The sequence below is a fragment of the Canis lupus genome, chromosome 17 (assembly GCF_003254725.2).
Source record: "Canis lupus dingo isolate Sandy chromosome 17, ASM325472v2, whole genome shotgun sequence".
Taxonomy (NCBI): Eukaryota; Metazoa; Chordata; class Mammalia; order Carnivora; family Canidae; genus Canis; species Canis lupus.
The window spans coordinates 57,711,534-57,738,225 of NC_064259.1; the positions used below are offsets into that span (position 1 = coordinate 57,711,534).

Below are 26,692 nucleotides of genomic sequence, written 5' to 3' on the forward strand. Positions count from 1 at the left end.
TTTTTTCTTTTTTTAAATGATTTTATTTATTTATTTGAGAGAGAGAGAGTGAGAGAGAGCATGAGCAGGGGGCAGAGAGAGAGAGAAGCAGGCTCCTTGCTGAGCAAGGAGCCCGATGTGAGACTTGACCCCAGGACCATGACATGAGTCGAAGGCAGATGCTTAACCAACCAAGCCACCTAGGCACCCCAATTCACTGATTTCTTGAGACTGATTCCAATTTTCCTTTCTTTAAAACCCTGATTCTGATTCCTTCTCTGCAACCACACCCGCACCCTGTCCCATCCCACCTCATCCCCTCCATAATCATCCTTCCCTTTCCTGAATTCCTATAGCACCTAGGGTCCTAATTAATCTAGCACTTCACAATGCACTGCCTTAGTCTCCTGTTTGTTTTGTTTGTTTAATACTTTATTTAAATTCAATTTGCCAGCACATAGAATAACACCCATTGCTCATCCCATCTAGTGCCCTCCTTAGTTCCTGTCACCCACTCACCCCATACCCCTATCTTCCCTTCTGCAACCCTTTGTTTCCCAGAGTTAGGAGTCTCACATGGTTTGTCTTCCTCTCTCATTTTTCCCCACTCAGATTCACTCCTTTCCCTTGTAGTCCATTTTGCTATTTCTTATATTCCACATATGAGTGAAACCCTCTCCAATTGACTTATTTCACTCAGCATAATACCCTCTAGTTCCATCCACATTGAAGTAAATGGTGGGTATTCATCCTTTCTGATGGCTGAGTAATATTCCATTATATATATATATACACACACACATATATATATATATCACATTTTATATGTATATATATATATATACCACATCTTCTTTATCCATTCATCTGTGGAAGGACGTTGTGGCTCCTTCCACAGTTTGGCTATTGTGGACATTGTTGCTATGAACATTGGGGTGCAGGTGTCCTGGCCTGCATCTGTATCTTTGGGGTAAATACCCACTAGTACAATTGCTGGGTCATAGGGTAGATCTATTTTTAATTCTTTGAGGAACCTCCACACTGTTTTCCAGAGTGGCTGTACCAGTTTGCATTCCCATCAACAGTGCAAGAGGGTTCCCCTTTCTCCACATCCTCTCCAACATTTATTGTTTCCTGTCTTGTTAATTTTCCCCATTCTCACTGGTGTGAGGTGGTATCTCATTGTGGTTTTCATTTATATTTCCCTGATGGCAAGTGATGCAGAGCATATTTTCATGTGCTTGTTGGCCATTTGTATGTCTTCTTTGGTGAAATGTCTGTTCACGTCTTCTGCCCATTTCATGATTAGATTTTTTTGTTTCTTGGGTGTTCAGTTTGATAAGTTCTTTAGAGATCTTGAATACCAGTCCTTTATCTGATAAATCTGCTCTCTGTTTAATTGGCATGTTATAATCTTCTTGCTTCACCTGTATTGTTTAGTTCCACAAAGACAGAGATAGCATCAAGCATTTCTTTTTTAATTACCTGCTGGTATCTTGCATTGAATTGGCACCTAATGACGGCTTAGTAAATATACACCTTAGTTAACCTGTGGGGTTTGGTTCAGAGAGAACTTGGGGGACTCTTTCCCAGTGACATGAATTGGGTAGCAGAAGACCAAGTCACTTCTGGAGTCTTAAAAGGTCCAGCTATGTGTTCAGTGGCCTGGTATCCAGCCTCTACCTGGTCCTCCTGGTCCCCAGTGAGAAGACAAGTATAAAAAAGGTCCAGCTTCCTAAGAATTTCAAACTGTTCCAGGTGAGCCTGAACTAACCATTAAACCTCAGATATGGCAAAACTACGCAACATTAAGAAACGTGTAAACCAAATAATTGCATGCCGTGGTGTATTTTATTGGCTCTGATATATCTAGTACAAGTGTGTTACAAGTGAAGGAGGACCCGTAAATATCTTCTATCCAACCTTTTCATTTCACAGGTACAAAACAGACCCAGAGTGGTCATGTGACTTCTTTAAAGTCACACAGCCAGCAAATGACAGAGATGGAATTAGAATTGAGGTCCTCAAATTCAATACCTTTTCCACACATTTGAGGCTAGAGTCTTGAAGGGGTTTTTCATAATTGTTCCTGTACACACATTGCAAGCTCAGATTAAATTAGTTTTCCTAATGAGACTCCTCTATTTTGACAGTGTCCTATTTCTTTCTTTGTGAAGACTTAAAATGATACCTGGTAGCATGGGTGCTATAGGCTTATCTTTATTCTTGACCTAATTCATTTTGCCTCCTCCTTTCCCTGCCCCCCCATACATAATTTTTAACGTATCATATAGAATATGAGAAGCCACCTGCCCCTTGATTCTCTAAGGTGATACTTCTCAGACTTTTCAACCAATACAGCTGTAGATGAGAGGATAGTGATTTCACACCCCCAAGTAGAGAATGTCTGTAGGTGGATGACCACAAGTTCTTCAAGATTTAGAGTTGGGTTTTGTGCATTTGAATTTTGCATTTTATTATTTACATATTTATTTATTTCGCAGTTAAATAAAAGTGTGTATTTCTTTCCATTAGTAAATTGACATTCCAGAAAGAGGTGCCTTGGTTATCATAGGGCTTTCTAAACCCCCTGGTGCATTGACACATACTCCTGTGAATATATGTATCTGTGGTTTGAGAACTACTACTTTGCAGGATATGGCTACCTGTGGAGTTATTTATGAGGAAGTCTCTACAAATGATTACAGTATTTATATTTCCGCTTCAGTATTCCATTTATTTGTAAACTTGCATTCTTTGGTAAGATTCCCCTGAGGACAACTCCCCTTAAAAATTTAGAGTTGGCAGCTCTTTCTTTTCTCTTTCTTGCCAGGGGCCATCGAGTTTTACTTTTCTCCCAAATGACCCAGATGTTGGATATTCTCCAAGATTACATGGACTACAGAGGTGAATATTCCTTGGCTACTATGTTGGTTAAGCCTTTTTAATTTAATTTTTATTTTATTTTATTTTTTACATTTGTTTTTATTTAAATTCGATTTGCCAACATATAGTATAACACCCAGTGCTCATCCCATCAAGTGCCCTCCTTAGTGCCCGTCACCCATCATCCCAAACCCCACCCACCTCCCCTTCTGCAACCCTTTGTTTGTTTCCCAGAGTTAGGAATCTCTCATGATTTATCTCCCTCTCTAATTTTTCCCACTCAGTTTCCCTCCTTTCCCTCATAATCCCTTTCACTATTTCTTATTCATATATTCCACATATGAATGAAACCATATGATGATTGTCCTTCTCTGATTGACATATTTCAGTCCGCGGAATACCATCCAGTTCCATCCACATCAAAGCAAATGGTGGATATTCATCCTTTCTGATGGCTGAGTAATATTCCAGTGTATATATAGACTGCATCTTCTTTATCCATTTGTCTATTGAAGGAGATTGTGGCTCCTTCCACAGTTTGGCTATTATGGACATTGTTGCTATGAACATTGGGGGTGCAGGTGTCCTGGCATTTCACTACATCTGTATCTTTGGGGTAAATACCCACTAGTGCAATTGCTGGGTCATAGGGTAGATCTATTTTTAACTCTTTGAGGAACCTCCACGCTGTTTTCCAAAGTGGCTGCACCAGATTGCATTCCCATCAACAGTGCAAGAGGGTTCCCCTTTCTCCACATCCTGTTCAACATTTATTGTTTCCTGTCTTGTTAATTTTCCCCATTCTTACTGGTGTGAGGTGGTATCTCATTGTGGTTTTCATTTATATTTCCCTGATGGCAAGTGATGCAGAGCATATTTTCATGTGCTTGTTGGCCAAGTGTATGTCTTCTTTGGTGAAATGTCTGTTCACGTCTTCTGCCCAATCCAATCCATGATTGGATTTTTTTGTTTCTTGGGTGTTCAGTTTGATAAGTTCTTTATATATCTTGGATACTATCCCTTTACCTGATATGTCATTTGCAAATATCTTCTCCTATTCTGTAGGTTGTCTTTTAGTTTTGTTGACTGTTTCTTTTCTGGCGCAGAAACTTTTTATCCTGATTAAGTCCCAATAGTCATTTTTGCTTTTGTTTCCCTTGCCTTCATAGATGTATCTTGCAAGAAGTTGCTGTGGCCAAGTTCAAAAAAGGTGTTGCCTGTGTTCTCCTTTAGGATTTTGATGGATTCTTCTCTCACATTAGGTCTTTCAACCATTTTGAGTTTATCTTTGTGTATGGTGTAAGAGAATGGTCTCGTTTTATTCTTCTGCATGTGGCTGTCCAATTTTCCCAGCACCATTTATTGAAAAGACTGTCTTTTTTCCAGTGGATAGTCTTTCCTGCTTTGTCAAATATTAGTTGGCCATAGATTTGAGGACCCATTTCTGGGTTCTCTATTCTGTTTCATTGATCTATGTATCTGTTTTTATGCCAGTACCATATTGTCTTGATGATCACAACTTTGTAATACAGCTTGAAATCCTGCATTGTGATGCCCCCGGCTCTGGTTTTCTTCTTCAATATTCCCCTGGCTATTTAGGGTCTTTTCTGATTCCACACAAATCATAAGATGATTTATTCCAACTCTCTTAAGAAAGTCCATGGTATTTTGATAGGGATTGCATTGAATGTGTACGTTGCTCTGGGTAACATTCACATTTTCACAATGTTTATTCTTCCAATCCATGAGCATGGAATGTAGAAAGTTTTTCCATCTCTTTAGGTCTTCCTCAGTTTTTTTCATATGTATTCTGTAGTTTTTAAGAGTAGATATTTTACCTCTTTGGTTAGGTTGACCTAGGTATCTTATGGTTTTGGCTTCAATTGTATATGGCATTGATTCTTTAATTTCTCTTTCTTCAGTGTCATTGTCATTCTCAAAGGCACATGGAACTTTCTCCACAATAGACCACATACTGGGTCACAAATCAGGTCTCAACTGAATGCCACTGATGTCTGTGCATTGATTTTGTATCCTGCCACATTGCCGAATTGCTGTATGAGTTCTAGCAGTCTTGGGATGGAGTATTTTGGGTTTTCTATATAGAGTATCATATCATCTGTGAAGAGGGAGAGTTTGACTTCTTTGGCAATTCGAATGCCTTTTATTTCTTTTTGTTGTCTGACTGCTGAGGCTAGGACTTCTAGTCCTATGTTGAATAACAATGGTGAGAGTGATCATCCCTGTCATGTTCCTGATCTTAGGGGAAAGGCTCTGAGTTTTTTCCCCAATGAGAATGATATTCACTGTGGGCTTTTCATAAATGGCTTTTAAGATATTGAGGAATGTTCACTTTATCCCTACACTTTGAAGAGTTTTAATCAGGAATGGATGCTGTTATTTGTCAAATATTTTCTCTACATCTGTTGAGAGGATCATATGGTTCTTGTTTTTTCTCTTGTTGACATGATCTATCATGTTGATTGTTTTACGAGTGTTGAACCAATCTTGCATCCCGGGGGTAAATCCCACTTGGTCATGATGAATAATCTTCTTAATGTATTGTTGGTTCCTATTGGCTAATATCTGCGTGAGAATTTTTGCATTCATTTTCATCAGGGATATTGGTCTATAATTCTCCTTTTTGGTCTGATCTTTGTCTGGTTTTGGAATCAAGGTAATGTGGTCTCGTAAAACGAATTTGGAAGTACTCCCTCCCTTTCTATCCTTTGGAACAGCTTTAGTAGAATAGGTATTATCTCTACTTTAAACATTTGATAGAATTCCCCTGGGAAGCCATCTGGCCCTAGACTTTTGTGTCTTGAGAGTTTTTGATGACTACTTCAATTTCTTTGCTGGTGATTGCCTTGTTCAGGTTTCTATTTCTTCCTGTTCTAGTTTTGATAATTTGTAGTTTTCCAGAAAGGCATCCACTTCTTCTAGATTGCCTAATTTGTTGCCATAGAGCTGCTCATAATACATTTTTTTAAAGTGTTTGTATTTCCTTGGTATTGGTTGTGATCGCTCCTCTTTCATTCGTGATTTTATTAATTTGAGTCTTTTATCTTTTCTTTTTAATAAGGCTGGCTAGGGGTTTATCTGTCTTATTAATTCTTTCAAAGAACCAGCTCCTGATTTTGTTGATATGTTCTACAGTTCTTCTGGTCTCTATTTCCTTCAGTTCTGCTCAAATCTTTATTGTCTCTCTTCTGCTTGGTGTAGGCTTTACTTGCTGTTCTTTCTCCAATTCCTTTAAGTCTGAGGTTAGCTTAGTACATAAAGTATACTATATATACTCATATATAGTATATATGAGTTTTTTTCCAGTTTTTTGAGGGAGGCTTATATTGCAGTGTGTTTCCCTCTTAGGACTGCTTTTGCTGTATTCCAAAGATTTTGAATAGCTGTTATCTTCATTTTCATTAGTTTCCACGTATCTTTTAATTCTTCTCTAATTTCCTTGTTGACTCATTCATCTTTTAGTAGAATGCTCGTTAACCTCCATGTGTTTGAGTTTCTTCTAAACCTTCTCGTGATTGAGTTCTAGTTTGAAAGCATTGTGGTCTGAAAATATGCAGGGGACCATCCCAATCTTTTGGTCAGTTGAGACCTGATTTGTGACCCAGTATGTGGTCTATTGTGGAGAAAGTTCTGTGTGCCTTTGAGAAGAATGTGTATTCAGTTGCATTCCGATGGAAAGTTCTGTATATATGTGTGAAATCTCTTTGGTCCAGTGTATCATTTAAGGCTCTTGTTTCTTTGGTGATGTTGTGCTTATAAGATCTGTCATTTGCTGAAAGTGCTGTGTTGAAGTCTCCTATATTAGTGTATTATTATCTAAATATCTCTTCACTTTGGTTATTAATTGATATACCTGGTGGCTCCCACATTAAGGGCATAAATATTCATGATTGTTAGGTCTCCTTGTTGGATAGACCCTTAAAGTATGATATAGTGTCCCTCTTCAACTTACTACATTGGTGTAAACTCTAATTTATCTGTTATGAGGATTGCTACCCCAGCTTTCTTATGAGGACCATTTGAGTGGTAAATGGTTCTCCACATTTTCAGTCTGGAGGTATCCTTATGTCTAAAGTGAGTCTCTTGTTGGAGATAACATATAGATGGGTCTTGCTTTTTTATCCAGTCATAAACCCTGTGTCTTTTGATGGGATCATTTAACCCATTCACATTCAGAGTAACTATTGAAAAATATGAATTTGGTGTCATATTACCTATTCAGCCCCTGTTCTTGTGGATTGTTTCCTTGGACTTCCTCTTTTCTTTTACAGCCCCTTAATATTTCTTGCAGAGCCAGTTTGGTGATCACATATTCTTTCAGCTTCTGTCTATCCTGGAAGCTCTTTATCTCTCCTTCTATTCTGAATGACAGCCTTGCTGGATAAAGTATTTTTTGCTTCATGTTATTCTCATGAATATATCCTGCTAGCCCTTTCTGGACTGACAGGTCTTTTTGGAGAGGTCTGCTATTAATCTGGTATTTCTCCCCATATAAGTTAAAAGTCTCTTGTTTCGAGCTACTTTAAGAATTTTCTCTTTATCTTTGTAATTTGCAAGTTTCACTCTTAAATGTTGAGGTGTTGGAACAATTTTTATTGATTTTTTGGGATTGATAACAGATTTATTGATTTTATTAATAACAGATTTATTGATTTTTGGGGTCCTCTCTATCTCGTGGATCTGAATGCCTGTTTCCTTTCCCAGATTAGGGAAGTTCTCAGCTATGATTTCTTCAAGTATACTTTGTGGTCCTCTCTCTCTCTCAGCCTCTTCTGGAAACCCAGTTAGACATATATTCTTCTTTCTCAAGCTATCATTTATTTCCCTAAGCCTTTCCTCGTAGGCTCTTAATTGTTTTTCTCTTTTCTCGTCAGCTTCCTTCCTTCCCATTAACTTGTCTTCTATGTCACTCTTTCTCCCACCTCATTAACCCTAGCAGTTAGAACGTCTAGTTTGGTTTGCATCTCATATAATCTGATTTAATTTCGGCCTGATTAGATCTCAATTCTGCAGTAATGAGGTGTCTAGAGTCCTTTACACTTTTTTCCAGAGCCACCAGTATTTTTATAATTGTACTTCTGAATTGAATTTCTGGCATCATATTTAATTCCAAATCCTGTAACTCTATGGCAGAGAGTATTGTTTCCAGTTCTTTCTTTTGTGGTGAATTCTTCATTCTAGTCATTTTGTCCAGTGCAATGTGGCTGTATGAGTGGGCTGTCAAAAATATCAACCATGACCTAAGTAAAGTACACCATAGATGATTCTGAAGAGGTCAGAGACCAGAAAATAAAAGAAAAAGAAGAACAGAAGAAAATAAAACAAAAGGACCACTAAAGTGTAAAACAAATTTTAAAACAAAGTAGCAAAAATAAAAAGCCAAAAACCAAAAGCAAAGAAGAAAAAAGAAAAAGAAAGAAAAAAAAGTAAAGAGAAAAATAAGGGGGGTTCATGGTGGTGGTGAGGAAGTGTTAGTGGAGAGAATGTTGTCTACCTGAGGGGTCCTAGAGTGTAATCCTCTTGGTTCTGAGTCTATTTTCTGTATGTTAGAAGATGCACAATCCCAAATTTATATAAACCAGCAATACTTCTAAAAAGCCCCAACATCAACTATAAAAACATAAACAAGATAAAAGAGGGGGGCAGTGTGGGAAGGAAGAGAGAATATAATCTCACAGAGTGAACCAACATGGTGTTCCACTTTGTTCTGGGTGTATTTGGTCATGTTTTAGAAAACACTAACTTCCACCATTGTAAAACTAAATGAGGCAGCAAAAACAAAAAACAAATACCCATATCTTGTATATCTACCAAAATTAAATTTAATATGTTGAAGGGAATACAGAAGTGAAAAATATATCTAAGACATGTACTTGTAGGAATATGAAAGCCAGAAAGGAAAAAGCTTAAAAATGAAGAGTTAGGGCAACCCGGGTGGCTCAGCAGTTCAGCGCCGCCTTCAGCCCAGGGCGTGATCCTGGAGACCTGGGATCAAGTCCCACGTCATGCTCCCTGCATGGAGCCTGCTTCTCCCTCTGCCTGTGTCTCTGCCTCTCTCTCTCTCTGTGTCTCTCATGAATAAATAAATAAAATCTTTAAAAAAAAAATGAAGAGGTGGTAATATATTGTAGTGAAGGTGGTAAAAGAAAAAATATTGGACATTTTTAGTCGGATATAAAAACAAGTCATAATGGAAAAAAAATAAAAGGACCCTCTAGTTCTATATACTATTTTCTCTCAGTCCTGGAGCTTTCCAGCACCGCTTGTTCAGTAAACTTGCTCTTCCCTTGTTCTTCCAATAGTTCTTGGGGGAGGGGTCTGCTGTGCTGATTCTCAGGTGTCTGTGCCTTTGCAGAGATGCCCTGTCCCTGGACAGGTGCTGGACTCAGTATGAGCTGTTCATCCTGTGAGGCCTTTGTTCCCTGGTTGTCCTGCCTCTCCCAGGCACAAGGTGAAACAGAGGAAATTCGAAAATGGTGGGGACCAGATTTCCAGCTCTGGAATCGAGCTCCCCTGGAGTAACTAACCGTAGTCTCGCAGTCTGCATTGGTCTAGATGCTCCTGGGGGCAGGCATAGGTGCGCTGATCTGCTTGGGCTTTTCCCAAATGCCCCCGGAGGGCTACGACACTCCAGCCCTTTACCAATACTGGATCTGCAAAGCTCATGGTTTGCAGTGAGCTTTACTCCTCTTATAGTGACTCTGGAATCTTGGGGCTTCACTGCCCCTTCTGCAATTCTCCCGATTTCCCTGCTGAGTGCTTTTCCTTTAGGGAAAACTCCAGTGCAGGTTTTTAGAGTTACTGCTTTTCCAGGGCTGGGCTTTCCTGCCATGGAGGCTTTCCCCACTTGGCTTTAGCCCTGCTAGTCACAGTTCCTCTCCCCCACCTTATTCTTTTTTTTTTTTTCCTGCCTTCCTACCTTGTTAGAAGCTAAAACTTTTCTCTGTAGCATTCCAGCTGTTCTCTCTTTAAAATCTCAGTTTGAATTTGTAGGTGTTCAGGATGTTTTGAAAGTTATCTGGGTAAGTTTGTGGGACCAGATGAGTTGAGGACCCCTGCTCTTCCACCATCTTGCCCCTCCCTCTGCTTAAGCCTTTTTTAGACTTAACAGTCTAGTAGGTCTGTGAGGAGTAATCTGGGGTGGGGGGTATGTCACAAAGGAAAGAAGTGAAAGAACATTATTCTGAACCAAAGAAAGATTGAAAGTAAGGGGAGAGGTGTGTTACACAAGGATTGACAGCCAGGTAGAGACACATGGGCAGAAATAAACATGTTCCCACTGGTGAATGTGATTTAAAATTATGGGTAGTGGAAAAAATCTGAGTTACAGAAATGTTGAGTGTCTTTGAAAATGTTTGATTAAAAAAAAAAAGAGCTTTTGGTGTCTTGTGACATTTGACAGTTGAGCACTTTCTCAGGATCAGTAGAAAAAATGAAATTACAGAGATTGCACATATCAACTAAGGGTAAGTTTTTTCTATATAAACAATAGGGAATGTAAGTTATTATCTGGGGAATCTGTTTAATATATAACAAAATGTATGTGGAATGATGGGGTAAGGCCATAACACTGATTCACCTTGAGATCAGTGGTGAGGGAGTATCAGCTTCAGACCTTACTGTTTAAAAACATGAATTTGCAGTAGGGTTGTCAGAGCCACTTGATGCCCCAAGTACTACAGTATACCTGGTCCATTGGACACTTGCTGGAAATGCCATTGGTATGTTGAGATTCCCCAGATTCACAAACAGACTCCAACGGGTCTTGGTGATGGATGGAAAACCAGAAGCTTCATTGAAAGGCAGCTGCTGGGCCTTTGGGCAGGCTCACTTGCCAGCGCCCAAGTGCTTGTCTTACTGCTTGCATAAGTAAGAATTCTATCATGCAGAGTTGGAAACTACTACATAGCATGGTTCACATGTGCTTCAGGGTTGGGATAGTCAGAATTGACTATTAACTCCACAAATGCCAAGTACTTCAACTGCATGTACTTAAAATATCCAGAGAGATATATTATGTTGAGTTCTTTCATAAGACAATGAAATATCACCTAAATTTAGATTTTTCCCATGGGATTTGCTTAAAGTAGAGGCATACCTATATACAGAAAGGGACAAAATTAGCATTTGGCTTTGAGCTGACAATGTTTTATTCCCCAAAGAATACATGAAAAGAGTTTCTATTTCTGTTTTCTTTTTCTGTTTGAAGGGTACAGCTACGAGCGTGTGGATGGTTCTGTGAGAGGAGAAGAGAGACACCTGGCCATTAAGAACTTTGGACAGCAGCCTGTTTTTGTTTTTCTCCTGAGTACCAGGGCAGGTAGGCCACATATGTATTGACAAAAGCAGACAAATAGGGGAGACACAGTACTTTTCCATCCCGACAATTAGTATGTTTTCCCTTAATTCTCTGAAAGGTGAGGTTGTTGCCTAGGAACGTAAAAAAAGGGGAATTGAGGGAGTGGCTGTAAGTTAACCCCTAGCATGGAGTTCTTTCCTGTCTAAGTTATCTAAGCTGCCAGCTCAGAGAAGTACGGCTAAAATCAGGGGTTGTTGGAAAATAATTTTAATTTGCTTTGACCACTGACCTGGGGTTGTCCTATAAGATGTCTGTAATTTTGTGGAAAGTTTTATTCACATTCAGTAAAGAACACTTTCCTTGCCAGCTGTGAATTTGGGAAGTGAGATAACAACCTGTCTGCTAATTATCCCTCCTCCATAAGTAGTTCTGGAATAGTGCTGTAGAAGCTTAATTAAAATTTCTTTTTTAAAAGAAGTTGTGATTATAATGAAATTACTAGCTCTTTAGAATTATTTTTAACACTATCTTTATGAGCTAAGTCATAAATATTTTATGTGACATTTATAGTGCTTTACCTGTTAAAGACTGCTTTAAAAGATGCTTCATTCGTTTGAAATCAGTTCTTAGAGATGAAACTATTCTTATGTCATGGAGCAAGTCAACCTTAAATTAGTTTTGCATTTTTAGAATCTTAGTTTCATTATGTTATTTTTTATAGACCTAAATCTTGATGGAATAGATGCAGGAACACTAAAGGGATGTGTGTCCTCTATTAAAGGTAGATCAATATCTTTATAAAGAGAGAGTTCCATCTTACTTAGTATTTATTAAGTGTCTCGTACCGTAAGGGAGCATAAAAGATGTGTTAGGTAGAATCTTGACCATAAGGAGATTGTTTCACTTGTGTATGTCTCATCTCTGTATTACAAAGGTATAATCCCATGTATTTGGCTTCAGTTGCTTCCATTATAGACTGCACCCTGAATCAGCCGTTTATTCACGTTCTCTGTTGTCTCAGCGATGGTCTTAGGAGACACTGGAAGGATCAGGGCAAGTGTATCTTCAGTGTTGGAAAACAGGTCTATTTATGCGTTACTGATTTCATCATTTTCATATTCAGAGTATCATTATGTTTGAAAAGTCTAAAATTAGGACGAGTACTCAGAACCAATCAATACTGAGTAATCTTTTAAGAACTGAAATATTCCTGGACGTGAGCCTTTTTGAAGCACTAATGGTCATGTTTGCCATCACTGTTTAGCTGTAGATTAGCGTATTATTTATTTAACAGGTTTTCCTCAAACTTTCAAATATTTCTGTGATTGAAGCAAGCATATTGCCACCAGGTGGCAGTAATAGCTCACGATAAGTCCTAAACAAGCATGGAGACTGGCTTATTTGTAAAACCTTACATCTCCATGAGGCAGAGCTGAACTGAGATGACATTAACCCAAGAAGAAGATGAAAATTTTTATGTAGCACATGTTAATAAGTTCTTGAGAGATCATTAACGTGCAGTGGATAAAAGCTAAGGCCCTGAAGCCAGACAGACATTGTGGGACTGACTCCTGGCCCTTTCACTTTCTAGCTGTGCGATCTCTGCTAAGTCCCTTGGGTTCTCTGTTTTTATCTATAAAATGAGAATAATAATACACTACTCATAAGGTTGTTGTGAGGATTAAAGGAGTTGAAATATGTAAAATGCTTAGAACAGTGCCTGGCATGTAGTAAGCACAGCACAAGTGTAGCTGGCATTATTATAAGGTATAATTTAACATGTCTCAGTAATCAGTCTTTATTATCACTTTATTCCAAGTTTAATTTTATATAAAGTCTTTAATTAGAACGTTCCTGCCTGACTTGTCTTGAGAGCCAGCCTAGAGTCAGTAGCCCATCTTAAAAGTTAGTTCTTAATTCAGGCTCTTGGAACAAGCCCTTTCAGGCTCGCTTGTTTCAGCAATGAGCTGTAACGACCCCTGGCAAGAGGGAATCCCTTTTGTACTTGTTTCCACATTAATCAAAGACAAGGCTGTAATTTGCTTTCATGGTTCTCTTAATTAATTCTCATCATCCAAAGAGCCTCCTTAGCCATTTTCCTACAACGCTGAAGAAGGATCAGAAAGTTGTCCCATGGAGTGTTCTTGTCCTGTGGTTGGTTTTGTTACCTTCTCTTTAATTAATATGGAAACAGATACAGAAAAGACTTTCTAAAGTTTTTTCCTGTCAGAGGGAGGTAGTTTCCTGCTCTACTTAGGAGTGTAAAATAAATGTCATCCCCTGTTCTCATTAGCTTGTATCAGGGATCTTGCTACCTTAGTTGTAACCTGAGGTGGATATTAACTCCTCTCTTAATGGCGCCCACAGCAGAAGACCTCTTGCGTATTTAAAGCTGTTTTCTTTTGAAAGAGGATGCATCCTCTTACAAAGAGTATCCTAAAACCCATCAAGCCTTTTAAAATTGTTTCCTGGCACTAATTTAAGCATGCATGTTTGCTTCTTGCCCCTGCTCCTCTCATTCTGTTACTTTTGGTAGTTAAATTTTCCCAAGTCGGGCAATATGAGCCCAGGTAGCACTGTTAATCACACAAGGTCCTGGAGTTGGGGATGGGGTGTCAGTTTGCAGGGTGACGCCAATTGTCTTGACGGATCTTATTTTAGCAATCATACCACTGTAGCCTTGCGTCTTTATTATCTGGTTCTGGCCAGCATGCTGCTGATCACGTTCCTTTTGCATTGTTTTCAGGAGGAGTTGGCATGAACTTAACGGCTGCAGATACCGTTATTTTTGTCGACAGTGATTTCAATCCTCAGAATGACTTGCAGGCAGCAGCCAGGGCTCATCGGATTGGCCAGAACAAGTGAGAGATTGCAACACCAGCCTTATTCTACATCCTGGGCTCCTCAGCAGTTCTGGCGTGGGAAGGAAATGAAGAAGCTAGTCCTGTCACTACCAGACTTGGCTTCACTAAAAGCACAAACACTGAAAAGACTAGGAGGAACCCTTAGAAGTTATTTAATTCCTTTTTCTTGAGTTAAGATCTAATTTAGTTTAAAAATGAAGTTATAGAATTGTAGAGTTACGCTAAAAAGATGAATCTTACCCTTTGACCAGAGGACAATTGAGATCCACCAGAGGTTTTCTTCTTCTGTTCCCATCAGAAACCCATTTATGGTCCTCTCCTCATCCCTTCCTTGAATCCCTTGGAAAGCTTTTGTCAGGCCAGATCTCTCTAACAAATGCTCAGGCCCACATAGTACAGTCTCCCTTCAGTTGTACTCTGGATGTGGTATTTTGGGTTGTTTCCTTTTAGGGATATCAACCTTGTGCTCACCCGTGCAGACCCTCACAGCAGATTCCTCTCCTTTGACTCCATACAGGTCTGTTAAAGTTATTCGGCTGATAGGCCGAGACACTGTGGAGGAAATAGTCTATAGGAAAGCAGCCTCCAAACTGCAGCTTACCAATGCAATCATAGAGGGAGGCCATTTTACTCTGGGGGCCCAGAAACCTGCAGCCGATGCTGACCTCCAGGTATAATACATTGCGTTCCCCTTAAGAATGTGTCATGTTGTCAGTACTTTGTTGTCGGTGAGAAAGTAAACACAAAGAACTGGCATTAACAACCAACTCTCCCCAACCATACATTTGTTCCCTGGCCAAACATATCTGCCATGGTATCTACTGCATGCAGGCAAGGAGCTAAAAATGAACATGATATATTAAGCAGAATATGGAATAACAAGGATGGGCTTTAGATCCCCCTCACTTGGATTCAGATCCACACCTGGTCAATTAGTGGCTGTGTAGCTTTGAGCAGATACCTTAAAACCTCTCAGGTGTACTCTGCTTCTCAAAAAATGAGAATACTGGAAGTTACCTCAGAGGATTGTTTAAAAAAATTAGATAAACTAAAGAACTAAGCATAATAAATGATTATGGATCCCATACCTCATCTTTTTTTTTTTTTTTTTTTTTTAAGATTTTATTTATTTACTCATAGACACAGAGAGAGAGAGAGAGGCAGAGACACAGACAGGGAGAAGCAGGCTCCATGCAGGGAGCCTGATGCGGGACTCGATCCTGGGTCTCCAGGATCACACCCCAGGCTGTAGGCAGTGCCAAACCGCTGCGCCACCGGGGCCACCCCCATACCTCATCTTAACCCTAGACCGTTTGATCACTAATCTTCATAGTCAGAGGAGGGAAAATGAGAATTCAAAATTATGCTTTAGGAAAAATGGATGAACGAATAGAGGTAATTACTTGAAGAAGGGAATACTGGGTAGGAAACAAACAATGACTTGAAGATTTTCTCTTCTGGAAGAAGGCTTTGAGTTATTCTACAGTAACCCCTGCGTTAAAATTAGAACTCATAATATATCTTAAGTTCTTCCATTTTGTCCCGGGAATCATATTCACTAAAATAGTCAGAAGCACTTCAGACAATACTTAGTACACAATAAGCATTCAATAAGTGTTCACATCTGCCTTTCTCTAGGGTAATGAACCTGCTTCCTTCTTTCAGGACTTGAAAATCTTATACCTCTTAGATTTAAAGCCACAACCACACCTTTTATTATTGGATTATTTTAAAACAACAGACTGCTTTCATTTGAAACAAGGGCATTGGGTTGTCACCTTTGTTTTTGGCAACCAAAGAGATAACTAGTACAGTCTGGATGGAGAAGTGAGAAACAGACGTTAGAGCCAGAATGTAACCTTCTGGTATCCTTGAGCTGGGCAAGAAGTCTGACAGAACTCTCTTAAACAGCCGGTGTTGGGAACAGTTTATGTTCCCACCAGTGTTTGGCTCACAAATACTAGGCCATCTAGAGATAACTAACCCAGTCTAAAAGGATAAGATAGGAACTAGAAGCCAAGATATGAGTCTACCTTGATTTGGAATCTCAAAGAGTTAGTGCTTAAGAAGTTGCAAATCTGGAAGTAGGAAGCTAAAGCCAGGGAAATTATTTGAACTGTTTGAGTGGTTCCTATGTCCCCAGGTAGTAGGCTAAGGGTACATTTGAGATAAGGGAAGAGAAGCAGGATAGTACAGTGCCAGAGGAATATCCAAGAAGATTAGAATTGAGAAATGGCCTTCAGGTCTGGCTGTCAGTTGTTAACTTGCCTTTGTAAAGGTGTTTCCATAGAGCGCTGTGGTAGGAACCCAGGTTACCAAAGGAAATAAGTCAGTTAATAGTAGAGGGAAAGTACCAAGTATAGCCGTCTTCTTCCAAGTTTATCTGTGGGAGAGAAGCTAACTGAGTCTCTGATGCGGCTGCTAGAAGTGCCCATGAAAAAGATTCTGAGAAGTGCTATATTTAATGCAGGATGTTACTATTCTTTAGGAAAAAAATTGACTAATTTTTCTTGTTGTTATGGAGAATTGTCAAAGTCAGCATCACTGATTTATCACCTCTCTGCTTGGCCACCATCCACCTACTAAATAGCCTTGTCAGTATCATCATGGGGAGAGAAGAATGGCTGACCAACAGAGAAGGAATTTGCCTTGTGTCATTAAGCTACATAACAAATCACTGACATCCCAATATTTGGTTCATGAGAACTAACTGGACTTTTTCGTTTTCTCCATTCAAGTTGAGTGAGATACTTAAATTTGGTTTGGATAAACTGCTATCGTCTCAGGGGAGCACCATGGATGAAATAGACCTGGAGAGAATCCTGGGAGAAACAAAAAATGGCCAGTGGATCTCTGATGCCTTGGCAACAACAGAAGGAGGAGTCAGGGAGCAGGAGGAAGGCAGTAAGTTGGGGGTAAGGGTAGAGCGAATGGCACAGCCACCTGAGTTAGACTTGAGTGAGATTGGTCCCCATAGAAAGTCCTGGATAGTGCTTCCTGGGGCATCTTTTCCTACCCAGCCCTATTCTCATCTTAGGCACGCTGTTTTAAGATTCTTGGTCTAAGAATTCTTCCTAGACTGACTGGAAATTCTCAATTTGTAGCTGAACTTTGAACTCACTCAATGATATTAACACTTGTAGTAGTATCTCAAAGATTCTAATTTGTACTATTTCTGCCTTGGTTGCAAGTATCTTCTCCTTTATTCATAAATCCCACTGTCCTTAGTATGGCACCCTCCACATAGTGCTTGCTTTTCTGAACAGTAGAATGATTTGGTTTTTTTACATTGTTGTTAACACTGGTTGAACATTTATTCTGTTCTTGATCAGAAGTGTGTACTGCATCATGTGTTCTATATCTGTTTTTTCATTTTACCTTCACCATACCCCCATAAGGTGTAGGTGCCACTAATTTTTTTTTAAGTGATATAATACACTTAACCATGAAATGATTTTATCTTTTCTGAATTTGGTCAACATTTGTTCTTTTTTGTCCGTTTCAGCTCTGGGTACATGAATTTCTGACTTGAGGTGTTTTTTCACATAGTAGTTTTTGTAAGGATGTTCCTTGCTATCTTCTACTTATATTTGTCTTGCACCTGTGGCAGCAGTGATTCAGTGTGGACCGGGTGAGGTTTGAGAGTCTTATTCTAGACTTTTTAATTCAAGAGTATCTTATTCCACAGATACGCAGATATGTAGTTTCTTTACTAGATGATGCCTCCTTTTTTGGTAGGGGATGGGGTTGGCATGACTTCAGTTTTGTGATTCTCTTGTTTCTCTAGAATTCCCAATTTCCATCACTTGCTTACCTTTTTTGCCATAAAACTGCCAATTTCAATCACTTCCTTTTTTTTTTTTTGCCACAGAACTGCCAAGGGATGTCTCTTTCTCCTCCAGAAGCAGTGCCTTCCCAGATTGCTGGCTGCATGCACTTTCTGGTCCCTTCATTTCAATTCCTTAGTAGCCCATGTTCTGATCTACTGAGTCTGAGATGTTTTGCCCTTATCATTTTCCCATGTAGGGTGTGGCACTATTTTTGGGGTCTGCATCCAACACTGCTAGTCTCTGCCTCACTTTGTACTCTGGTGTGTGCTTAGGAGCTGGCTCTGTTGGCACTTGGATGTTTATTTCTCTATTTACCTCCAAATGGAAGTTTATAATGTTCTCTAACTCCTAGTTTTATAGTAGACATGGATTAGGGGTGGTTTCATAGGGTATATGGAGAGATTGGAATTTACTAGGCAGCTAGTATTATTCTATAGGACACAGATCTTGGACTCTTCTCATATTTTGCTTTTAAATTTCTTAATATTAGTATCCCATCTTTACTCTTTGAGTACTCTTTCTTAGTTTTAATCTCATCCCGTTTTCATAATGTCCTCTCTTGAGACATTTAATATAACTTTTATTTTTATTTTTTTTAAGATTTTATTTATTTGAGAGAGAGCAAAAGAGAGCGGAGCACAAGCGGGATAGGGAGCTGAGGGAGAAACAGACCCCCAGCTGAGCAGGGAGCCTGATGCTGGGTTCTGTCCCTGGATTTCAGGATCATGACCTGAGTCAAATACAGATGCTTAACTGACTGAATTGACTGAGCCACCCAGGCGCCCCACTTTTTTTTTTTTTTTATTAAATATTTTATTTACTTATTTGAGAGAGAGAGAAAGCAGCAGGTGCTTTTCAAAGCTCTAAAAGGGGCAGTTGGGTGGCTCAGTTGGTTAAAGCATTTGCCTTTGGCTCAGGTCATGATCCCGGGTCCTGGGATTGAGCCCCGCATTGGGCTCCCTACTCAGTGGGAAGTCTCCTCCTCCCTCTGCCAATCCCCTTGCTTGTGCTTTCTCATTGCTTCAGCCACTTTTTATATTTTCCAAGAGTTATTGAACTTTCCATCCACTATTGTCTCATATCTTTTCAAAATCCCTTTACTGCCATTTAGTGGTTTTAGGTCTCTAAATGGATCCATGTGACTGTGTTTTAAAGTTATACTTGGATTACATGAAATACTGAAGCTTGCACCTATTTCTGCACTCATCTGGATTAATTTCAGCTTATTTTCCTAATGTTACTAGGACAAAATAAAATTTTGCTGTTTTCCAGAAATATAATTTTATTCCTTAGTCAGTGCAGCTGCCAGAAAAGATTTCCTACTTGTATTAAAATTTGGAATCTTGTCTTTGATCAGTGAGTACATGTTCATTCTGTGGTAGATGGTTCTCCTAGCAGGACATAGATGAAGGTCTAGGCCTATGGTCTCCAGCCTCCTCTTGGCTGCAGAATGAGAACAGGGAGTATGATTAAAAATAATATAAATGAATATGAAAGACATTAGTTAAAGCAATTCCAATTAAAAACAAATAAAAAAATAGGGTTGCTTTATCTGGAATGGCAGGGTTTTTTTTAAAAAGCATGTTTATAAGTTGAGAATTGCATGCAATATGAAGCTACATATGTTGATCATATTTGACACTTCCCAGCTCTTTTTTTTTCCACTTGTTGATAGAGCACCTCATTGAAAGCCCCCTGCTGATTTAATTAGCAAATGCCAATTAGAATTACAGCTGGTTGGATTTGGGTATAAGTGTGAAGCAATTGATCTCTTGAGAATGAAATGTTTTGCTTTCATACTCTCCAAAGAAAACATACTTAAAGCTGATTTCATAATGCTGTGAAAATACATTCTTTGGTAATATGTGCTATTAAATATGCTTCACTTTAGAATCATTATCTCACCTCTCTGGTTGCTGATCTTGGCTTGTCATGACTTCTCCATATCAGTGATTCATGATCTTGGCACATCACCCAACCTTTTGGCCTCTGTGTCCTCATCTGTAAAATGGTGCTGTTAATGTAGCTTTACTCTTTTAAGTAGTTGAAAAATCAAATGTGATAATAGATGTGAAAGTGTTCTGATAGCATAAAATACTGTCAAGATTACACTATTTCATTATTGTTATTACTATAATTAGTATTTGCTGGCCTGTTCACTCTCCATTCTTCTATAAACAACAGTAATGCACTGAAAAGAGCATGCTGGCTTTTGAGTCAAAATCTTGCCTTCTTCATTTATTAGCACTAAGAACCAGGGAGTCCCTTAATCCTTGTCTGAGCCTCATTTCTCCCTTTCTTCAGCAGAGTTACTTATACCAGGATTGTGGGGAGGCTCATAAAGTTACTTCATGAAATCTGAAAAGAATAAAAGGGATTATTTTTGTGATTCTCTATTTTCTCACTGATTTCCCACTTGTTCCTTTTATATTATAGAAAAGAGGGGAAAGAGTTAAGTATTAAGTATGTGCAGAATAAAAAAATTATGTTCTTGGTTATCTTTTATTAAGTGATCTTATTATCAATGAGATCTATGCTGAAGAGTGGTGTGGAATTAGTGATGAGTGTGATCCCAGGATTCAACAGGGAGGAGGTATCCAGCAGAAACTTGCAGACCAACTAGAGATAGACCAGAGGGCATTAGCCATGTCCTCTCCTTTAAATAGTAAATGTGTGAGATCCCTACCTGTCACTGTTAGTGGGATCCAAAATCAGTACCTTCATCACAAGCTAGTCTTAGCCCATTTAGAATACAAGCTGTTCTCTTAGTTGCCCTGGTTATTGCTTTGAATAGAATTAATCAATTTTTCTCTAGTATCTGACATTTCTCTTTTGTGTTTTATGTTCTTAGAAAACCATATGTACTTATTTGAAGGTAAAGATTATTCCAAGGAGCCTAGTAAAGAAGACAGAGAATCATTTGAACAACTGGTGAACCTTCAAAAGACCTTTTTGGAGAAAACTACTCAAGAGGGCCGGTTACTCCGAAATAAAGGCAATGTAAGGACTACTCATGTAAAAGAATAAATTCTCCCAAATTCACACCCTTCGAGAATAAAAAAATGATGATGGGAGTAATTTATTGAGAAATAAGTATGTAAATATTTGTTGAAATATAATTTACTCTAGTATAGAACCTATGTAAAAGTTACCATAAATAACATTAACAAGAAGAGTGTATTTTACCATTTAATGCAGGTGAAAGCAGCCCTGTCCATCTTAGCCATCCCAGAAGAGATCACCAAAATGCTTCCAATAATTTATCCCTATGCCACTAAGAGAGGGTAACAGTCATGAACAATATATGTAATGTCCTTGGTATTTGGCACTTAGTATGTGCTCATTAAATGCTAGCTATTATTAAGATAAATCGTGATGTTGAAATACTGTTTGAGAAAGAATTATATAATACATTATAGGAGGATTTCCTTTAAAAATAGTTAAATCCGGGCACCTGTGTGGCTCAGTTGGTTAAGCATCTACCTTTGGCTCAGTTCATGGTCCCAGGATCCTGGGATCAAGCCCCGCATCTGGCTCCATGTTCAGCGGAGAGTCTGCTTCTTCCCCTCCTTCTGCCCCCTACCCCTACCCCCTGCTCATGCTCTGTCTCTTGCTCTCAAATAAATAAAATCTTATAAAAAAAAATAAAAATGATTAAACCTAAAATGGCCTCTTGTAGGGTATGCTTTTTATAAAAAAAGGTTACTTTTCTGAAGTACCTGATTGCTATTGAAATTAATCAAATGATGTACTGCTATAACAACCATGTGCTTTGGTTAAGTTTAGAGCACTATCCTGGTCACAGGGCCAATGAGATGTGTAATGTGAACAGTAAATCGAAGTGTCTTGCCACCACTTCCCACCATACAAAGGGGTATGGAGATGCAGTTTTGTGAAATATTAAGCGTGTTGCTGTCTACACAGAATGTGTTCTAGGAGATGAATGGAGCTCATGAAGGGATATGCAGCCTCCAACTTCCCAGTTATAGATCTTGTTCTTCCAGGTTCTCCTCCCAGGCCTTTCAGAGGAATCTACCAAAAGGAAGCGGATTTTGAGCCCAGAGGAACTGGAGGATAGAAGGAAGAAGAGACAAGAAGCAGCAGCTAAGAGAAAGAGACTAATGGAGGAGAAAAAGAGGAAAAAGGAAAAGGTGGAACACGAGAAAAAGTATGTATTATTCAATGATATTATAAAAAAGCTGGTGAGGGTCATGTTTTAAGGATACACTTAATCTGCAGTTGAACACTTTAAAATTGCAGTAAATTTTTATAAAACTGGTAGCTCCTTCTGATAATAGAATATTTTTTTTTAAAGATTGAACTTTAACCCTAACAATGTACTTTTGCAAAATGTCCTGAGTGCCTAAGGTAGAAAGACTTATTCAGTTGAAGTGAGAAGATGTTAAGATTTTATTGTAGCTGTCTGACAAAGAGTAGTTCACTTGAAAGTACCTTAATCTTGTTCTTAAAAACAGGGACATCCAAAAAAAAAAAGGGACATTTGGTGGCTGCTCTTTATTGAAGTATAGTCAGGAGGCAACTAGGCTAGTCAGTAAGACTTCTTGTTGATTTACAAATGAGCAGAATACTGCAATCAGGGTGACTATCTAATTGCATTTCCACTGGGCACTTGGTGTTTGTGAATAGCAGGATGGAGTATGCTCTGAGGGAAATTGTGATAGGCCAGGTTAATTTCCTTTTCTCTCTGGCCTGTTGAAGGATGGTGTGGTGGGAATCCAACAATTACCAGTCCTTCTGCCTGCCTTCCGAGGAGAGCGAACCAGAGGATCTAGAGGACCAGGAAGATGAGAGTTCTGCCCAGCTGGATTATGAAGATCCAGATTCAACTGCCATCAAGTATGTTAGAGGTGATGTCACCCACCCACAGGCTGGGGCAGAGGATGCTGTCATCGTGCACTGCGTAGGTAGGAGAAGTCGTACCGGCCCAGGATGGGTGCCTTGTTCTTTATGGTGCTAAGAACTGGGGAGGAGGAGGCAGAAGCCTGACCAAGGGGTGGTTATGGGGCCTGACCAAGGGGTGATTATGGGTCCAGTGCAGTCCTGCGGTCAAAAGGGGGCACGTTTTAGAATCCAGCAACATAGATTTGACTCTTGGTGCTCTCCTTTAACTGGTTGCATAGCCTAATCTCCTGGGCCTCAGGTTTCTTTATTGGTACAGTTGGATAATTTCCTGTTCTCTGCACAAGGTGTTTAAGAAGGGGGAAGAGACATCTTTTGAGAAAAAGTAAAACTCCAAGCATGTTCCCCCCACTTCTGTGATCTTTGCACTTTTTACTTCCTCTGCCTGGATCCTCTTTCCACAGAGAGCCACAATAAGTATTGTTTAAATGTCTGCATCTCCGATCTCCCCTAAGTGCCTCACATAAAACAGACCCCACCCCCATGCTTCTATTATTCTCTACCCTTTTTCCTACCTTATTTTACTTTATTACATGTATCACCACATACATATTATGTATGTGTTTGTTTCTATTATTGTCTCATTGCACTGGAAAATAAACTTGATGGGAGCAGGATTTTTTTTTAATCCACTGTTGTAACACTAGTTCCTAGAACAGTGTCTGACACATAATACATGCTAACAAATATTTGTAGGATGATTGAATGACTGTAAATAGAAGGTACTAACCAGCTATGTTAGTAGCAGCTCAAATAAGTCATTTAACATTTTTTCTTCCTTACCTGTAAAATGGGAGTTGTATGCTATTGTATTACCAATGCTTTAGTTGTTGTTATGTTACAACTGCTTTCCATCTTTCCTATTATGATAGCAAGGTGTATTCCATAAAACCTAAACATATTTGAGAAGTCTAACCCGTGGTATTCCTGGGAGGCCACATAGGTGTTTCTTCCCTTTGAAAAACCATTCTCCTACAAATCTAGTTGGCATACTTTTTGTGTTTTTGAATTGTGAACTGGAATTTGGATGTTTTTTGTTGTTGTTTTCTATCAGATGATTCTGGTCGCTGGGGCAGAGGTGGTTTATTCACAGCTTTGGAAACACGGTCTGCTGAGCCAAGAAGAATATATGAGCTAGCTGGGAAAATGAAAGGTAAGAATCAAAGCAGAGAAAAGGGGTAGGAATGGAATAAACGAAGAGAGAACACAGGATAGGTATCACATGGGTTATGAAACATTAAAGAGTTAAGAGAGCTAGTTTGGAGTCTCATTAGCTAGTTTTATCATCATTAAACTAGTTTTGTGACTTTGAGGCAGTCTCTTACTCTCCCTGTACCTGTTTCCTCATTTGTAATTTGTGAATAGTACTTGTTCTACCTACGTCATGGGACTATAATGAGGAGAGTGGATATACAGGTGTTTTGATAATGTCAATCCCTGTGTGCGTGTTCAAGTATTGGCATGAAGAGCATTTCATTGTTTACCTCCACTATGACCAACTCACCCCATCTACATAAGGGAATATTTCCAAAAAATGTCAGACCTGTAGGAGAGAAATCAGACCCACCATGAAAGTGCTAACAAGAGCTCAGGTTGAATGTTGAAGAGGAAGAGGTTGTCTTATGAGGTTAGTATACGCTGAGATACAGCACTTCTTAGAGACAGAAGTAAAGATGTTTGGGGCCAGAGGAACTTGGAAGTCTCCTTTGGCATGGAGAAGGAGAAAGGGTACCTTTTATGTGGAAAAATCACAAAGTAGCAAAAGGAGTAAAATTACTATTGTCATTATTTCCTGGGGACTTGAGAGGCCAAGGGAGTTTGTTCAATAGAGAAGAGCCCTTCAGATTCCTCAGATTGGTTTTCCCTAATTCTTCTGCCTAGTTCTCTAGGGTAGAAAGGGATATAAGGACCTAGAAGGAATACTCTTTCTACTAAAATAGCTCACTGACAGAAGATTTAATAGGTTAAAATAACTGAGATCTAGATATTGATTGGGCAGTGGGAAAGCAGAGAATTCAGGACAGATCAGAGCTAGACATCAAGACTGAGGAATGCTTGTTTGGATCCTTGTCTGAAACTGTGAAGGAAGCAGGATGGGAAAATGAGAGGCCAGAGAACAAAGCATGGAAAAAACCTCCACTTAAGAGAAGCAACAAGAAGAGGAGACAGAAGGAATTGTCAACTAAGAGAACCTTGAGAATGAAAGAGGAGAGGATGTCAGGAAGGTCTGCATTGTCAGGCACCAAGTGAGGGTGAGAACTGAGAAAAGGCCTTTGGATTTGCATGACCTTGGAGAGGAGACTGTGAAGATTAAACCTACATTGCAGAGTTAAGGTGTAAGTGTCAATGACAAAACAGGGTTGAGAGGGTACGTTCTTTTTCTGAAGAAGAACTGAATTAGGGTAGATGAAAATGTGGGCTAGAATTACCAGGGAGTGCTTTGTGGAGATAGTGAAAGTAATCTTGGGCCTGGAAAGATAGGTTGAATTTAAGTGGGTGGAGAGAAATGGAAAAAGACCCCTGACTATGTCTCATACTTTTTGATATTCCCGCAACTCCTGTCATTCCCAGTACAGGGTATTGAATGACCCAGGCAGTTACATGGTGAATGTGTTTAGGGAATGGTGTGTAGGCCAGGCAGGCCAGAGGAGGGGGTTGAGGCTGACAAAGAGAGGAGAATTTGATTTTTTTAAAAAGGTTTTATTTATATACTCATGAGAGATATAGGTGGAGGGAGAAGCAGGCTCCCTGTGGGGAACCCAACATGGGACTTGATCCCAGGACCCTTGGATCACAACCTGAGCCAAAGGCAGACACTCAACCACTGAGCCACCAAGCACCCTGAGAGTTTGATTTTAAAGAGAAGGATTTGGACCACATTATAGAAGGTTGCATATGGCTTTTTCAGGGAGATGCCATTCTAAGCAGGATCTTATCTAGTGGATAATGGTTAGTCATTTGGGAGATACTTGGCCTAACAGAGCCAGTAGACTCTTTAGAATGACTTAAAAGATTGGGGTTCAAACCGAAGTACATAAAGCCATAGAATTATTTTAGCACATTTTTCTAGAGCATTAATTTGATTTGATTTGGATGAGTTAGGAAAATGTACAGATAGATACAGATATAGTAGAGTACAATGTTTGAGTGCTTAAAAACAAAGCTAAGACTTCTGAAGAAATTTAAAGTTCATAATGCTCTTCCCTTCACATCCCCAGATGCCTCTAGTTTGCATTCACTCTCCAATGCCTGCAGGAGTACTCTGTAGGTAATATGTAGGGGACATTGAATTGGGAGATCATAAAAATTCAGAAATGAAGAAGATGACATAAGCAATGTTCCTCCTTTTATTCCCTCTTTTAATCAATAAATTAGACATCCATACACAAACAAAAGCATATTGGTAGGTCTTTGGGGACCTAGCACCTTACTCCAAAGGCGCTGCCACCCAGAAGAGACAGACAAACCTTCCTACAGGCTGTGGAAACAGCACAGTTGCCTAGACCCCTCCTGCCCATGTCAGGCAAAAATCAGATGAGTGCTGATGGGGCGGAGGTGGGGGGGAGGGGGTTACTCATGGAAGAGACAGAACTTGCAGAAATCCAGCCTTCCTGTAGGAAGATTCCAGCATACCACTGGAGAAGGAAAAAAACGAAAGAAAGATAGGAATTGGTTGCAGTGGAGGTGGTAAGAGAAACTCTCCTGGTGCCTTTCCCCCAAGGAAACACTGAATGGACTGATGTATTTAATGGAGGTGATCTCCCCTATGGAGGGAAAGGAAAGTGGTGTGAGCTCCTGCTGTCCCAGTTAGATGGAACACAGCTGAAGAAACCCATTTTTCTCTACAAGCACTCAGAGTACTAAGGTGGGAGCTCTGTGACTGGGAGGAGGCA

The 26,692-nt window shown here is 39.5% G+C and overlaps 1 protein-coding gene across 7 annotated transcripts in view; it reads left to right on the top strand.

The window, feature by feature from the left end:
• CHD1L (chromodomain helicase DNA binding protein 1 like) overlaps nucleotides 1-26,692 on the top strand; it is an 82,479-nt gene that overhangs the window by 44,071 nt on the left and 11,716 nt on the right. For 5 of the 7 annotated variants that reach the window (XM_049095508.1, XM_049095504.1, XM_049095505.1 and 2 more), the window contains 9 exons: nucleotides 2,813-2,886; nucleotides 11,096-11,206; nucleotides 13,932-14,046; nucleotides 14,567-14,720; nucleotides 16,788-16,953; nucleotides 20,731-20,879; nucleotides 21,884-22,047; nucleotides 22,599-22,804; nucleotides 23,854-23,952. In XM_049095508.1, coding sequence (XP_048951465.1) covers nucleotides 2,813-2,886; nucleotides 11,096-11,206; nucleotides 13,932-14,046; nucleotides 14,567-14,720; nucleotides 16,788-16,953; nucleotides 20,731-20,879; nucleotides 21,884-22,047; nucleotides 22,599-22,804; nucleotides 23,854-23,952 — 1,238 coding nt within the window. The remainder of the gene's footprint in view (nucleotides 1-2,812; nucleotides 2,887-11,095; nucleotides 11,207-13,931; nucleotides 14,047-14,566; nucleotides 14,721-16,787; nucleotides 16,954-20,730; nucleotides 20,880-21,883; nucleotides 22,048-22,598; nucleotides 22,805-23,853; nucleotides 23,953-26,692) is intronic. The other 2 variants (XM_049095506.1, XM_049095510.1) reach the window with 2 other exon arrangements.